A 15,146-nucleotide genomic window follows, 5' to 3' on the forward strand; every position below is an offset into this window, starting at 1 on the left:
TAGATTTTTAGCATTTAGTTTTCAAAGGAACAGTTCAGGAACCAAGCTAGTTCAGATCTACCTCCAATGTAACAAGAGTCACAGGTTAACCATGTTACTTGCTTTTTTAATAAATAACTTGGTTTTCTTGTTAAATAAAAGCACTCCTTGTTTTGATCGCTTGCATAAATATGCCGCAGTGCCTGCACATGTGTAAATTTAATGTTGGTGCCAGAAGGTAACAAAGAGAAATAACTAAAATACACCACAGAGGCTTCGTGCCCTTCTCAGGCATCAAATCCTAAGATCTGCTTGCAGACCCCTAACAGTTCTGAAGGTTCATGGCCCAGGTTTGTATGAGGAGGTGGGAATGGTCCCAGGTGAGGTCTGCTCTGGGATCGAAGACTCAGGTGCTGGAGGAGGACTGGTTGAAGACGCTGACTCCTTCTGAACCAGCTCTGGCTCATCCTGACCAGCGCGAGGGGGGTGGACAAGAACCCGGTCGATGATACCAAAATCCTGCGCCTCCATGGGGCTCATGTAGCGATCCCGTTCCATTACGGCCTCTAAAAAAAAAAAAAAACACAAAGGGAAGAGTGGAAAGAATGAGCAGTAGTTCAAAAGCATGTCTTTCAAAGTCTACAAGGGTTCATGAGATGGAGCAAGATTTGCAAATTGAAAACCGGGGTGGGGATTCTTGGAAAATTTTTCTTGACCTCTACAATGAGTCCGCTTCCTGCAAGGAACACTTATGTCACCCAACAAATTCAATCAGATCTATTTTTTTATACAACTGTAGGGTTACTATGTTGCCACTTTTCTAATCATCTATGTCAAATAGGCATTTAGGTACGTAAGTACTTGGACAGTGAGAGGATGTCAAATTCTGACTGCAGCACTCAAGATCTTGGCTCATGAGCCATTCCACACACTTATTAGTCTCGTGAAAGTTGAACTTGGTTGTTCAAAGGTTTTTTTTCGTAAACACTATAGTTCCATTCATGAAGGTGTCTCTTGGTTGCAGACTGACAGATAAACTCCTACACGGTGCTCTGGACTTTGATATTGTCACACGTTTTTCTGCCATCATCCACTTCAGTTGTCTTCAGGCCTTTTTTGTGTTGCTTACTTCATCACTGCATGTCACCCTTCCATCCATTTTCTAAACCTGTGTATTCCAGTTAAGGGTCATGAGGGTTGGACCCTATCCCACTGGGTGAAAGATCATGGGGTACACCCTAGATAAGTCGCCAGTCTATCACTGGGCCCAATGCATTCCTTCTTTTTAACATGTACCAAATTGATGATTTGGCCATTCCTAAAGTTTCTGTTATATGCCTACATAATTTTGGCCTCCTTTAGTAACATGGGCACCTCCTTGGCCCTCAACTTGAGAGGTGCAATGAAAGTCCAATGCAAGTTCAACACTTAGAATCAACTCTGGGCCTTTTATTTGGGAGTTTTATATGGGAGTTCCGCAGGGTTCCATTTTAGGGCCGCTGCTTTTTAGTTTGTACATTAATGATCTTCCATCGGTGTGTGACATTAACATCATTATGTATGCGGACGATACTGTCCTGTTTAGTCACGGAAAGAGCATGACAGAAGTGGCCACAAAATTAACAGGAGAATTGAAAAAGGTTGCTGCTTGGCTACAAAATTGCTGTCTCACACTAAATGTTGACAAAATGGTTGCAATGTACTTTACAAACAGACAAAAACCTTTAAATCAACCAGACATCCATATACAGTAAATGGGAAAAAAAAATAAAAAAAATGTAAACAATTTCACCTACTTGGGCGTTACCCTTGACCCAACCTTGACTTTTAAAAATCATGTCAAGAAATTGTGTAATTCTTTAAAATTTAATCTGGCAAATTTTAGGTACATTCAAGGATCTCTTACTATTGAGGCATCTCATATGTATTTAAATTCTATGATTCTCTCACGCCTTCTGTATTGCGTGACTAGTCCTAAAGCCAGGAAATCCAGACAATATCATTGTCTTATTCTTTCTAAGTATGATTTTCTAAATTTTGACAATCTAATAATACATGCAAATATCTGTCTACTCTTTAAAATCATCTATGATATGGCTGCTCCTCCCCTACGGTTTGTCACATTGTGCTCAGAAAGAACAACTTGAATATAATAGATGAGGACCAAACCGGATTCATTAGAAATAGACAAACACAGGATAATATTAGGAGATCCCTCCATATTATTGAAAATATCAACAAAACACAGAACTTATCATTGAAGATATGGTTTGAAATTGTTCAACGCTATCAGCTCCAGAGGGAGGTAAAACTACTCAAGTGGCCTGCTTATGACCCTGACTATAAGCCATCATTGTATAATTTCAGATACAAACAATGGGTTTATCGTGGTATCACATCTCTATGTACAATAGTTAAAGACAGAACACCTCATAGTTTTGAACATTTATGGGTTGAGGAGACAGGATTTTTACAGATACTTACAAATCTCTGATTATTTCTGTAAAGAGGTTAGGGACTCTGACCAGAAAGAATGGTCTAAGGTTGTTCAGTTATTTGTTGATGCATACTGGTGGTTGGCTCTCACTGCGGTATTGTATCACTTCCTGTTCCGAAGCACAGCGGTGTTTTTCTGTATCTGTTAGCTGTTTAATCTGCACAGTTAGATTGATCTAGTTACCTAGATAACGATTTGTTTCACAGTGTAATCTTCACGTGCCTTAACTAAAGCACTCCCTCTGCTGAATCACCTCTAAATTATTTACACATTATTCACTTTGTGTGTTTTTAGGAATCCGCTAGCTTAGCGCAGCTACTAGCTCTTAGCCGGTTTAGCATGGCGGCTTCTCCTGTCTCTCCCGCACTTTTCTGCTCTGGGTGTGAAATGTTTAGTTATTCCTCGGCCTCCTTTAGCAGTAATGGTACTTGTAATAAGTGTAGTTTATTCGTAGCTTTGGAGGCCAGGCTGGGTGAATTGGAGACAGCTAGCCAGGCCCCTGTAGTCGGTGCGGACCAAGGTAGCTTAGCCGCCGTTAGTTTCCCTCTGGCAGATCCCGAGCAGCCGGGAAAGCAGGCCGACTGGGTGACTGTGAGGAGGAAGCGTAGCCCTAAACAGAAGCCCCGTGTACACCGCCAACCCGTTCACATTTCTAACCGTTTTTCCCCACTCGGCGACACACCCGCCGAGGATCAAACTCTGGTTATTGGCGACTCTGTTTTGAGAAATGTGAAGTTAGCGACACCAGCAACCATAGTCAATTGTCTTCCGGGGGCCAGAGCAGGCGACATTGAAGGAAATTTGAAACTGCTGGCTAAGGTTAAGCGTAAATTTGGTAAGATTGTAATTCACATCGGCAGTAATGACACCCGGTTACGCCAATCGGAGGTCACTAAAATTAACATTGAATCGGTGTGTAACTTTGCAAAAAACAATGTCGGACTCTGTAGTTTTCTCTGGGCCCCTCCCCAATCGGACCGGGAGTGACATGTTTAGCCGCATGTTCTCCTTGAATTGCTGGCTGTCTGAGTGGTGTCCAAAAAATGAGGTGGGCTTCATAGATAATTGGCAAAGCTTCTGGGGAAAACCTGGTCTTGTTAGGAGAGACGGCATCCATCCCACTTTGGATGGAGCAGCTCTCATTTCTAGAAATCTGGCCAATTTTCTTAAATCCTCCAAACCGTGACTATCCAGGGTTGGGACCAGGAAGCAGAGTTGTAGTCTTACACATCTCTCTGCAGCTTCTCTCCCCCTGCCATCCCCTCATTACCCCATCCCCGTAGAGACGGTGCCTGCTCCCAGACCACCAATAACCAGCAAAAATCTATTTAAGCATAAAAATTCAAAAAGAAAAAATAATATAGCACCTTCAACTGCACCACAGACTGAAACAGTTAAATGTGGTCTATTAAACATTAGGTCTCTCTCTTCTAAGTCCCTGTTAGTAAATGATATAATAATTGATCAACATATTGATTTATTCTGCCTTACAGAAACCTGGTTACAGCAGGATGAATATGTTAGTTTAAATGAGTCAACACCCCCGAGTCACACTAACTGCCAGAATGCTCGTAGCACGGGCTGAGGCGGAGGATTAGCAGCAATCTTCCATTCCAGCTTATTAATTAATCAAAAACCCAGACAGAGCTTTAATTCATTTGAAAGCTTGACTCTTAGTCTTGTCCATCCAAATTGGAAGTCCCAAAAAACAGTTTTATTTGTTGTTATCTATCGTCCTCCTGGTCGTTATTGTGAGTTTCTCTGTGAATTTTCAGACCTTTTGTCTGACTTAGTGCTTAGCTCAGATAAGATAATTATAGTGGGCGATTTTAACATCCACACAGATGCTGAGAGTCCACCCACCACTTTAATCATATCTTAGATCTTGTTCTGACTTATGGTATGGAAATTGAAGACTTAACAGTATTCCCTGAAAACTCCCTTCTGTCTGATCATTTCTTAATAACATTTACATTTACTCTGATGGACTACCCAGCAGTGGGGAATAAGTTTCATTACACTAGAAGTCTTTCAGAAAGCACTGTAACTAGGTTTAAGGATATGATTCCTTCTTTATGTTCTCTAATGCCATATACCAACACAGTGCAGAGTAGCTACCTAAACTCTGTAAGTGAGATAGAGTATCTCGTCAATAGTGAAGACAACTTTGGATGCTGTAGCTAATCTGAAAAAGAGAGCTTTAAATCAGAAGTGCCTGACTCCGTGGTATAACTCACAAACTCGCAGCTTAAAGCAGATAACCCGTAAGTTGGAGAGGAAATGGCGTCTCACTAATTTAGAAGATCTTCACTTAGCCTGGAAAAAGAATCTGTTGCTCTATAAAAAAGCCCTCCCTAAAGCTAGGACATCTTACTACTCATCACTAATTGAAGAAAATAAGAACCCCAGGTTTCTTTTCAGCACTGTAGCCAGGCTGACAAAGAGTCAGAGCTCTATTGAGCCGAGTATTCCTTTAACTTTAACTAGTAATGACTTCATGACTTTCTTTGCTAATAAAATTTTAACTATTAGAGAAAAAATGACTCATAACCATCCCAAAGACGTATCGTTATCTTTGTCTGCTTTCAGTGATGCCGGTATTTGGTTAGACTCTTTCTCTCAGATTGTTCTGTCTGAGTTATTTTCATTAGTTACTTCATCCAAACCATCAACATGTCTATTAGACCCCATTCCTACCAGGCTGCTCAAGGAAGCCCTACCATTATTTAATGCTTCGATCTTAAATATGATCAATCTATCTTTATTAGTTGGCTATGTACCACAGGCTTTTAAGGTGGCAGTAATTAAACCATTACTTAAAAAGCCATCACTTGACCCAGCTATCTTAGGTAATTATAGGCCAATCTCCAACCTTCCTTTTCTCTCAAAAATTCTTGAAAGGGTAGTTGTAAAACAGCTAACTGATCATCTGCAGAGGAATGGTCTATTTGAAGAGTTTCAGTCAGGTTTTAGAATTCATCATAGTACAGAAACAGCATTAGTGAAGGTTACAAATGATCATCTTATGGCCTCAGACAGTGGACTCATCTCTGTGCTTGTTCTGTTAGACCTCAGTGCTGCTTTTGATACTGTTGACCATAAAATTTTATTACAGAGATTAGAGCATGCCCTAGGTATTAAAGGCACTGCGCTGCAGTGGTTTGAATCATATTTATCTAATAGATTACAATTTGTTCATGTAAATAGGGAATCTTCTTCACAGACTAAGGTTAATTATGGAGTTCCACAAGGTTCTGTGCTAGGACCAATTTTATTCACTTTATACATGCTTCCCTTAGGCAGTACTATTAGACGGCATTGCTTAAATTTTCATTGTTACGCAGATGATACCCAGCTTTATCTATCCATGAAGCCAGAGGACACACACCAATTAGCTAAACTGCAGGATTGTCTTACAGACATAAGGACATGGATGACCTCTAATTTCCTGCTTTTAAACTCAGATAAAACTGAAGTTATTGTACTTGGCCCCACAAATCTTAGAAACATGGTGTCTAACCAGATCCTTACTCTGGATGGCATTACCCTGACCTCTAGTAATACTGTGAGAAATCTTGGAGTCATTTTTGATCAGGATATGTCATTCAAAGCGCATATTAAACAAATATGTAAGACTGCTTTTTTGCATTTACGCAATATCTCTAAAATCAGAAAGGTCTTGTCTCAGAGTGATGCTGAAAAACTAATTCATGCATTTATTTCCTCTAGGCTGGACTATTGTAATTCATTATTATCAGGTTGTCCTAAAAGTTCCCTGAAAAGCCTTCAGTTAATTCAAAATGCTGCAGCTAGAGTATTGACGGGGACTAGAAGGAGAGAGCATATCTCACCCATATTGGCCTCTCTTCATTGGCTTCCTGTTAATTCTAGAATAGAATTTAAAATTCTTCTTCTTACTTATAAGGTTTTGAATAATCAGGTCCCATCTTATCTTAGGGACCTCATAGTACCATATCACCCCAATAGAGCGCTTCGCTCTCAGACTGCAGGCTTACTTGTAGTTCCTAGGGTTTGTAAGAGTAGAATGGGAGGCAGAGCCTTCAGCTTTCAGGCTCCTCTCCTGTGGAACCAGTTCCCAATTCGGATCAGGGAGACAGACACCCTCTCTACTTTTAAGATTAGGCTTAAAACTTTCCTTTTTGCTAAAGCTTATAGTTAGGTCTGGATCGGGTGACCCTGAACCATCCCTTAGTTATGCTGCTATAGACTTAGACTGCTGGGGGGTTCCCATGATGCACTGAGTGTTTCTTTCTCTTTTTGCTCTGTATGCACCACTCTGCATTTAATCATTAGTGATTGATCTCTGCTCCCCTCCACAGCATGTCTTTTTCCTGGTTCTCTCCCTCAGCCCCAACCAGGCCCAGCGGAGGACTGCCCCTCCCTGGGCCTGGTTCTGCTGGAGGTTTCTTCCTGTTAGGGGGGGGGAGTTTCCTTCCCACTGTCGCCAAGTGCTTGCTCACAGGGGGTCGTTTTGACCATTGGGGTTTTTACGTAATTATTGTATGGCCTTGCCTTACAATATGAAGCGCCTTGGGGCAACTGTTTCTTGTGATTTGGCGCTATATAAATAAAATTGATTGATTGATATAACTGCAGGAGCAGTAAAGGACTGATAAGTAAACTGTACCATGCTGTCACATCTCTTAAGAAGGACTCCACAGAATATGTGAAACAACGCTGGGAAAAAGAACTGGACATTGTAATAACAAAGGACATATGGGTGAACGCTTGGATAACACAGTCAACTACTACTAATTTATTGGGGTGGAGAGACTTTTGCTGGAAGAATCTGATTCGCTTCTTTATAACCCCTAAGCAAAAAAGCAAACAAACAGACACTCAGCTGGGATGCTGGAGAGAATGTGGAGAAAACATGGTGGACCATGCCCACATATTTTGGTTGTGCCCCCCATCCAGACTTACTGGAGGGAGGTGACGGAAGTTATTGTTAAGGTTTTGGGTTTTAGTGTGGATGCGACATTTCTTTATCTGTATTTAGGTAATTTTTCTGAGGAATTGGACAAAGATGATGAGTATCTCCTAAAAATTCTGATGGCTGCAGGGAAGAAGGCAATCACTAAATATTGGCTTCAGAAAGACACCCCTACTGTGGGCACATTTGTTAGCATTGTAAAACATTTACACCTACTCGAGCAGATGACCTATTCCTTATGGCTACAAAAAGAAATCGGAGAGAGAAGGTGGGGAAAATGGTTCGTTTACATGAATGACAGAATCAACAACATAGGTTAATCAGTTATGTGCTGATTGTGATGTGTATTTACTTAATGACCTCAAGTTTTCATTTGTTTTTTTCCCCTCTCTGTTTTTCTCAGTGTTCTTATTGTAACAAAAATACCATAAATAAAAAGTTACCAAAAAAAAAGAAAGAACTCAAGCTACAAGGGCGACCTCTAGAGGAGAGTGCAGCATTGCAAAATGTAGGACCTCTTTTGCCAAATCTGCCTTTTCTGTTGTTGCCTCTAGTCAGTGGAATATCTTACCAAACGACATAATGAAATGTACAACTTTTCCAACATTTGCACAGCTGACAAAGAAATGGCTTTTATCAAAGCAAGTTTGCACCCACCACTATATATATATGATGAGTGTGAACAAAGTGGTATCTTTTGTATATGTCTTTGAATTGATAAAATGTTGAAGTTTTTATGAATGGTATATTTGAGGGGCGAGGTATGATATGTTTACAGTATGAATAGTCTTTGTGCTAAATGGACTTTCTTTTCACTTACAAACTCTCACTTATAGTTAGACATCAAACCTGTCCAGGGACTACAGGTGGAAATTAGTATTTTGCTATAACCTGGCACAATGCATCTTTCCTGTTTTTTAGGTCAATGTATTATTGTGCACTGTCCCTGAGAAATAAATCATACCATACCATTTGTTTAATTTTCCATAACATGACAAAGGAACAGGACACACTTGGCCATGAAACCTCTTGTCAGTCAAATTTGCTATTACTTCAATCATCACTCACTCATCTTCAAAGAGTTACTCCAATTAAGGGTCATGGGGGGAGGAGCTGTAGCCTATCCCAGCAGTCACAGGGCAATGGATGCATGTCTTTGTATGTGGGAGGAAGCCGGAGAACGCACACAAACACAGAGAGAACATACAAACTCCACACAGAAATGCCACAGGTGGGAATTGAAACAAACATCTCTAGATTGTGTGATTTCAACTCTACTATGGTTGTTTACAGAGTAAGGGTGTAACGATACATGTATTTATATTGAACCATTTCGGTACGGGACATTCATTTCGGTACAGGGTTGAGCACGGGTGAGTTCGCGTTGCGTGCGTTTACATTCAGTGTTGCCAACTTGGCCACTTTCTCGCTAAATCTGGTGACTTTCCAAACCCTCTTGACGACTTATTTTCTCAAAAGCAACTAGCGACAAATCTAGCTACTTTTCCTGGCATTACTGGAGACTTTTCTGATGTTTGGCGACTGAAAGTGAAAGTCTCTGTTGTCACCAAGCGGTAGCGGGTCTCCGCCTCCTCCACTGCCTGAAAGCACTGAGCGGAGGATTATCTTCAATCCTCCTCACTCGGACTTGCTCAGCCTACTGACCTCATTTGCTGCTCTGTGATTAAATAGTCCCCAGACTTTAAGAGGCCCTGGCCTTTAGAAGTTTTTTTTTTATTTTAATGGCAAAATAAATAAACAAACCAAGAATCAAGTTTATTTGTGGTTCTAAATACTTTAAGGTGGTTTTACTCACTTTTTTGCCTCTCCCACAATGTTTTTGTTTTCAAAACTTGATTTAAAAAGATATATTAAACAGTTAATAGAAAGAGATGTAAAATAAATTGTACAAAAGTAAAAGGATTCTTTAACATTAATTCTCTTTAAAAATCCTTATACAGTGTGACAGTTTTGAACAAATTAATTTTTCTGGCAAAAAATATGAAGATTGAATAAAATTGAACAGGGCTTCATGCTGGAACTGTTGTGCTACGCTTTACTTGTGGAAAGGTTTTGTTAAAAGCTGTTTACTAGGAATTTATTTTTATAACATTCATATATTTGTTGTTTATTTGAGAACATTTATTTAACTTACTATCAGGCAGCACTTTGCAATTATTTTATTTTCCTGTTTGTATAATGTTACAATAAATTGTTGGTTAAACAACAAGCCAATTTAGGCTTTGCATTTTGTTCCCATACTGTACCGAAAATGAACCGAACCATGACCTCAAAAACGAGGTACGTACCAAAAAGTCACTGTCCAAATACTTATGCAGCCAGCTGTCCAGTATGCTGCTTTGCTCAAATGTCCTTCTGACTCTATCAGCTCCTTGAAATGACAAACACTGACTGCAGATCAAAGCTGTATGACTGAACAAACCTACCAATGGTTTCCAGCAGCTGGCCGGTGTGTTTGGCGTAGATGTTGTTGATTTGTTTCTTCAGCTTCAGGATCTCCTCCGCCTGGATGGCAATGTCTGTGGCTTGACCCTGAACACAACACAAATGTCATCTCATCGTATGAAACAACACTGAGTGACTCCTCGTTCTATTAGTACCACAGCCAAAAACTGCAGCTGGAATCAGTTTTGAAAACATTTCTTACAGCAACTTCAAATTTAACAATGATTTTTAAAAAGAAAATAAAGCAAAAGTTGCTCATAACTGTAGTTTTCATAAAAAAAAAATAAAAATAAAAATGAGCCTGAAATGAAAGAATGTATGAGGTGTAGTAAATAGGATAAAATGTGCAAAGTTGTGATTTAAAATAAACATTTTCAAAATACTGAACAAATCCAATTAAAAAGAGACAAACTGAAACTCAATGACTTTATGTTGTCAAATATCATTAATTACCATTCAATACCCCCAAAGCTGATCAAACACACAACCAGTCTAAATTTAAAAAACATTGAATGCATTCATGTTCATAATTGGAGCCGCTAATATACAAAACAGAATATTGGCAAATTGCGTGTTAGCAGGAGGCAACCTGGAGTAGCACTGCAGTGTGGTGATGTCATCATGAGCAGTCAGTGCTTTTAGGTTTTGGACCTGATAAACAACTCGCTGGTGTTTGCAGCTTTCACACATGAAAACACTGCACATATATGTGAGCACTGTCGGCGACAGCTGCGACGGGCTCCAGCTCCCTATGACTGAATATGATCAATTTTGCTGCCCCTAGATTTTCTGATCACAAACTCACAGTTGCAAAACTCAAGGATAATTGTTACAGTCTTACCCTGGCACCTCCTGATGGCTGGTGCACCATGATGCGGGCGTTGGGCAGTGAATGCCTCATGCCCACTGACCCTGCTGCCAACAGTAGGCTGCCCATACTGGCTGCCTGCCCAACACACCAGGTGGAAATAGGATTGAGGATGTACTGCATGGTGTCGTAAATGGCCAGGCCTGCTGTCACCACGCCGCCTGGAGGGACGGAGGAGGAGGGGAAGGAGAGGGAGGAATGACAGAGAAGGAAAAGCAGAAAATCATCATGAGCTCTTCTGCCAGTTTATTTATTTTGTCAAGCAGTATAAATAGAGAACGTGACTGGAAAGTTAAAGTGGTTAAGGCATGAAGGTAGCCAAGGACTACGAAAAGCATGTTGAGTATGTGAGATAAATTCCAACTATTAGTAACGCAGTCCGTCCGAGTAGGACTCACATCAGTATTTTATGAAAATCTACTTGAAACCTGCTGAAAGCTTGTAACTCATCAAAGTGAACTTTATGGTTTTTATTACTATCAAAGCTTCAAATGACTCGCTGTTGGCTTTATTTATAGAAGCTCTGACAAGCTGCCAATTCTCAGATTTTTTTCCAAGCTGCCAGGGAAAAAAAACAAATGACTACATGCTTGGTGTGCATGTTGGTCATGTTGGTTTTATTTATGAAAAAGTATAGGTCACTGACTTATTAAAACTACTGGAAAACTTTGACAAAAACAATTCCATCCCAAACAACTTTACAGTGTCTTGGATAGTCAAACATTTTGAAGAGGATTAACTAAAATAAATATAACAACTGTGTGAAACATTAAAATAAATAAATAAATCTTTGCAGGGAGAAGAAAATATTATGTTTGTACCTTTGCTGAAACCTCAGAAATTTGTCCGGACATGAATTATTTGCTCCAAAAACAAAACAGTCGCCTTTTCATGCACTGCGACTTTAATTGAAACTTTTATTCCTTCTGAACGTACAGTCGTACCAGGGCTGTTGATGTACATGTGGATGGGTTTGTTGTGCTTTCTGACTGCAGAAATGAGCAGCTGCAGCGATAACCAGACTGGCTATGGAGTCATCAATCTGAGGGACAGTTAGAGAAGAATCACTTTAAAACATGTAAGGAAAAAGAAAAAAGGATTCAATGAATCCATCAAATAATCATCCACTTACAGGTCCCATCACACAAATGATTCTCTCCTTCAAGAGTCGAGAATAAATGTCGTATGCTCGTTCTCCTCTACCCTGACAACAAAACAACAAAAATAACTTTGACACATTTAATTTCAAAGGCTGTAAAAACATCTGATAATAACTAAAGACTTTATTCACCCCATGCTGGGAAAAGTCAATGGTTTCAGCAAGCATAATTATTTAAGATGTAAACAAGTGGAATACAAATAACTTATAAATTATATTAATATAATTAATTTATATTAAAATTAGGGATGAGACGACTAGTCATAAGAGTCGGCTACAACTAGTTGACATCTGCCTTGAAAACCATTAATTAAGTTCATTTAACCCTTACAAGAATAGACCTGCTGGACCTACCGCCACTCCCTTCACTCAGTGTAGAAAGCGTGTGAATCTTGGCAAGTGAATTAGGCACCGTAGTCTCATTTGAGGGTGGGCGATAAAGGGGTTAAATGAAAGAGCATATGACACAAAAGCTGTACTTCCGGGGACAGCCCATTATATCTTGCTAAAATTTACCGAAACAACCTCTCCCATTGGCCTTGTCTTCCCTTCTCCAGTGGGAACAAGACTGCGCTGCCCCATTAGTCAGCTCAAATAGGTAGTCTATGCCTAGTAAATGAATGCAGGTATTGGCTTCATGCTAATGCAGATTTTTTTTTTTTTTGTGATTTTGTGGTTATATTTGTTAAAATAAATGTCACATTTGAGTTTCACCATGAAGATTTGAAACTGGCTTAATTCATTCAATGTCAAATTTAGTCACTGACTAGTTGACTAATGAATGACTAATGGTACATGACTAGTCAACTAATGATTTTCATTTGTCGTCCCAACCCTAATTAAAATTGTAAATTCAGAATTAATAGTTTTTCAAAGAAAACATTAAAGAGTTACCAAATATATTTCTCACTTTCATTCATTCATATTCAGCCATTTATCCGGGTCCGAGTAGTGGTAGCAGCAGACTAAGCAGCTCGTCCAACACTTTCCTCACCTTGAGAGGTGTGGGGCGGAGCTGAAGAGCTTTCATTATTATCATGAATACATGTAAATTCACTTACAGTCTGCTCCACAACTATGGGTATAAGAGGGCTCCTCCATACAGAACTGTGTTGGATGGATCTGCTGTGCTTTATTGTCAACTGTCCAATGTGTAACACCCTCTGAAAGACACAGACACCAGTTTCTGGGGGATTTCATATAAAACAAGAAATGCACTGTGTAGACTTTTGCAAAAGACTAGTTTGCACAACAGAGTAAAGTTAATATCACTTAGAGTTATCAGTAATTTCTAAATGGGTGTTTGTTCTTTGAGAAGAACATTTTGGAAACATTTGTGTAGGTAGATTTAATCTTGTCAGATCACAGTTAAAAGCAAAAACTGCCAAGCACTGTTATCAGCATATCTGCAGGGAAAGAAGGAAACGCCCAGTGCACTTAAACAATTTAGAGGACACTAAGAGTCCAGCCGCAGGCCTGATCATCTGATTGCTGGTTTCCACATTTATCTCTTCATAAACAAGCCATTAACAATTGTCCCAGAGCTGTACTTGGGCCTGCTTCAAAAATCTAAGCAGCTTTTCTTTCCTTCTACCTCCCATACCACCTCAAAAATTCAGACAATCTGTTGAGATATTGTGACGACAAAGTAGAAAAACATTGGTGAAAACATGGACTTGGTGGACATAGTTGTCACTACACTTTGAAGAAAAAAAAAAAAATATATATATATATATATATATATTTTTTTTACTTATGACAAATTTAAACACATATGCAAAAATGTAGATTTTTCACTGTGGAAAAAAACCCTGAATAGTTATACATTATTAGGTCAAAATGTTTACGTTTAAAGTGAACATAAAGAGGTTACTGAGGAGAAACAGATAAACACTCTAAGTTGTACAGGAACAAAAATCACCTGCAACCTTAATACGTTACATTTCGAAATCATTTTTCAAGACAGAATTCCTGTTAAATAAAAACACGTGTCTTATATTAGTAGAAAACATGAATTATCAGTGAGGAAAAACTTCTGTCTCACTGACACGTCTTCATTTGTACAATACTTCCTATTTTTTATACTTTCCGCATCAGTTATGGCTTATTAACAAGTAATAAAAGCAAAATCAACCAATATACTCACTCGTAACAACATTTTACCCTCTTATCGCCTCCGTGTGACCACCGGAAACAATCTAAATTGACCTTTGAACGGATTTCTTATTCCTTGAAAAATATTTCATGTGCGCCCTCTTCTGGACAGCTGACTTAAAAGGCACGATGGAAACAAGCCAAGAAACAACAAGGGGAGGGCCTTGTGTGTGTGTGTGTGTGTGTGTGTGTGTGTGTGTGTGTGTGTGTGTGTGTGTGTGAGTGAGAGAGAGAGAGAATGGATTAATTTGAACCATTATTGTAAAGTACTTTGAGCTTTGGTTCAGACGAATAAAGTATACATAATATACTATATAAATGCAGTCCTTTTTGTTGGTTTGTTTTATTGTGTTTTTCTTCTTACAGTGATGCATGTGTTTGTGATATGAAGTTTGATGTTGCATGTGTATGTTGTGTGTATTTTTATTTTGAAATTGTATAGCTGCAGAGAGAATCTCCTGCCAAGCCTTTTATGTATTTCCTGTTACGCCCCTGTTCTCACATGATGTTCTTACAGGAGCATTTAATCAACAGGTGGGAAGAGGGATTAGACTTCTCACTGCAAACTGTGTAGCAAGCGATGATACTGAGACTGTGTGCTCATTTATAATAAATCACTTGTCAGAGAACTGTGTGGTTTATTATGAAGATGACTACTGAGGCGCAAAGAGCAGCATCCTCTGAAGGAAGAGGTGACGAGCTAAGAAGCGCAACACCATTTAACAATAATTAAAAAAAAAAATCTAAAACCTAATAACTACTTATTCTTTCTCCACACCAGATCATCAGTTTCCATTCTGCATCTTCCTCTGTCACATCAAACACATGCATGTCCTCCTTTGGCCTCCCTCTTCTCCATCCTCTGCATCTTTCTCCCTATATACCCTGGAGGCCAGCAGGAGTTGCTGCGCATATGTAGTTGGCAAAACCTCACTCCCCAACAGCTCAAAAAGGATTCACTGGTCACAAGGCCAGAGCCCTGGGTTTTAGCCTTCTGGTTAGAGAGTCTGCCTCCCATGCTAGGGATTGTGAATCCACATCCTGAGGGGATCGAATGGGCAGAGTCAAA

General features: G+C 39.5%; 1 protein-coding gene across 1 annotated transcript; it reads right to left on the bottom strand.

The window, feature by feature from the left end:
- Nucleotides 1-14,180, bottom strand: clpp (caseinolytic mitochondrial matrix peptidase proteolytic subunit). Its single transcript, XM_034191260.1, is given in 8 exon segments — nucleotides 1-545; nucleotides 9,878-9,983; nucleotides 10,738-10,925; nucleotides 11,709-11,772; nucleotides 11,774-11,806; nucleotides 11,897-11,968; nucleotides 12,985-13,086; nucleotides 14,070-14,180. Coding segments are annotated over 8 exon segments (804 nt in total). The 5' UTR covers nucleotides 14,082-14,180; the 3' UTR covers nucleotides 1-318.
- Nucleotides 14,181-15,146: the final 966 nt, after the last annotated feature.

This window comes from Thalassophryne amazonica, chromosome 16, assembly GCF_902500255.1.
Source record: "Thalassophryne amazonica chromosome 16, fThaAma1.1, whole genome shotgun sequence".
Lineage (NCBI taxonomy): Eukaryota > Metazoa > Chordata > Actinopteri > Batrachoidiformes > Batrachoididae > Thalassophryne > Thalassophryne amazonica.